The following is a 1,687-nucleotide window of genomic DNA, read 5'->3' on the forward strand; positions in this document are numbered from 1 at the left end:
GTGTGTGCATGAGACCATGTGCGCGGTGCATGTGTCCGTTATTATGTGCGAGTATGTATATGGTGCGTGTGTGTAATGCGCATGTGTGCGTGTGTATGTGTATGTGTGCGTGTGTATGTGTGTACGTGTGTGCATGTGTATGTGTGCATGTGTGTGTGTGTGCGTGTGTATGTGTGCGTGTGTATATGTGTGTGCGTGTGCATGTGTGCATGTGTGTGCGTGCGTGTGTGCGCGCGTGTGTATGTGTGCGTGTGTGTTTGTGCATGTGTGTGCATGTGTATGTGTGCGTACGTGTGTGTATGTGTGTGCATGTGTATGTGTGTATGTGTGTGCATGTGTATGTGTGTATGTGTATGTGTGCGTACGTGTGTGTATGTGTGAGCGAGTGTGTGTGTATGTGTGAGCGAGTGTGTATGTATGTGTGAGCGAGTGTGTATGTGTGTATGTGTGCGTGTGCGTGTGAGCATGTGTGCGTGTGCATGTGTGCATGTGCGTGTGTATGTGCGCGTGTGTGCATGTGAGAGAGTGTATGCTAATGTGTGAGCGAGTGTGTGCGTGTGCATGCGACAGAATTGAGCGCGAGTCACACACTTGCACACACGGCGACGCAGTAGCGGCAGACAGAGGGAAGGTAGTAGGCAAGGCAAGAGCTCGTGTGCAGCTGTAGCTTCATTTGACGCACCGACTTCAACGGTTTCAGCTTGGCGTTCAAGCTCTCGATCAAGTTGGTGCTCACCCAATCGTACCTGGAAGCCAAGAGTAGCAGGGACAAGCGTGTGTGTGTGTGTACGTGCGTGTATGTATGTATGTATGTGTGTGTGCATGTGTGTGCATGCGCGTGTGTGTACGTGCGTGTATGTATGTGTGTGTATGTGTGTGTGTGTATGTGTGAGCGAGAGTGTATGTGTGTGTATACGTTGTTGCAAGTGTGCAAGTGTGCAAGTGCATGTGTGTGCGCGCGCATATGTGTGTGTGTGTGTACAAGCATGTGGTCGCTTCGTGTGTGTGTGTACGTGCGTGCGCGTGTGTGCATGTGTGTGCATGCGTGTGTGTGTGTGCGCGCGTGTGTGTGCATGTGTGTGTATACGTTGTCGCAAGTGTGCAAGTGCATGTGGTCGCCTCGTGTGTGTGTGCGAATGCTTGCGCGCGCGTGTGCGTGGTCGCAAGTGTGCAAGTGCATGCGTGTGTGTGTGCGCGCGTATGTGTGTGTGTGTGTGTGTACAAGCATGTGGTCGCTTCGTGTGTGCATGTGTGTGCATGCGTGTGCGTGTGCGCGTTCGTGTATGTGCATATGTGTGTGTGCGTATGTGTGTGCGCGCGTGCGTGTATGTATGTGCGTGCGTGCGCGTGTGTGCATGTGTGTGCATGTGTGTGTGTGTGTGCGCGCGCGTGTGTGCATGTGTGTGTGTATACGTTGTCGCAAGTGTGCAAGTGCATGTGGTCGCGTGTGTGTGTGTGTGTGCATGTGTGTGCATGCGTGTGTGTGTGTGCGTATGCTTGCGCGCGCGCGTGTGTGCGTGGTCGCAAGTGTGCAAGTGCATGCGTGCGTGTGTGCATGTGTGTGTGTGTGTGTGCGTGCGTGCTCGCAAGTGTGCAAGTATATGTGCGCGCTCATGTGTGGTCATGTCGTGCGAGCGCTGTGCACATGCGTGTCAATGCAAGCACGCGGTCGTGTCGGGTCGTGCGA

At 53.5% G+C, this 1,687-nt stretch overlaps 1 protein-coding gene across 1 annotated transcript in view; it reads right to left on the bottom strand.

The window, feature by feature from the left end:
• PTSG_12211 (uncharacterized protein) overlaps window positions 1-1,687 on the bottom strand; it is a gene marked incomplete at its 3' end in the record, with an annotated part of 8,548 nt that overhangs the window by 4,213 nt on the left and 2,648 nt on the right. Inside the window, exon 7 of the mRNA XM_004994031.1 lies at window positions 683-746. Within this exon, the coding sequence (XP_004994088.1) occupies window positions 683-746 (64 nt within the window). The remainder of the gene's footprint in view (window positions 1-682; window positions 747-1,687) is intronic.

This window comes from Salpingoeca rosetta (assembly GCF_000188695.1).
Source record: "Salpingoeca rosetta unplaced genomic scaffold supercont1.11, whole genome shotgun sequence".
NCBI classification, from domain to species: Eukaryota; class Choanoflagellata; order Craspedida; family Salpingoecidae; genus Salpingoeca; species Salpingoeca rosetta.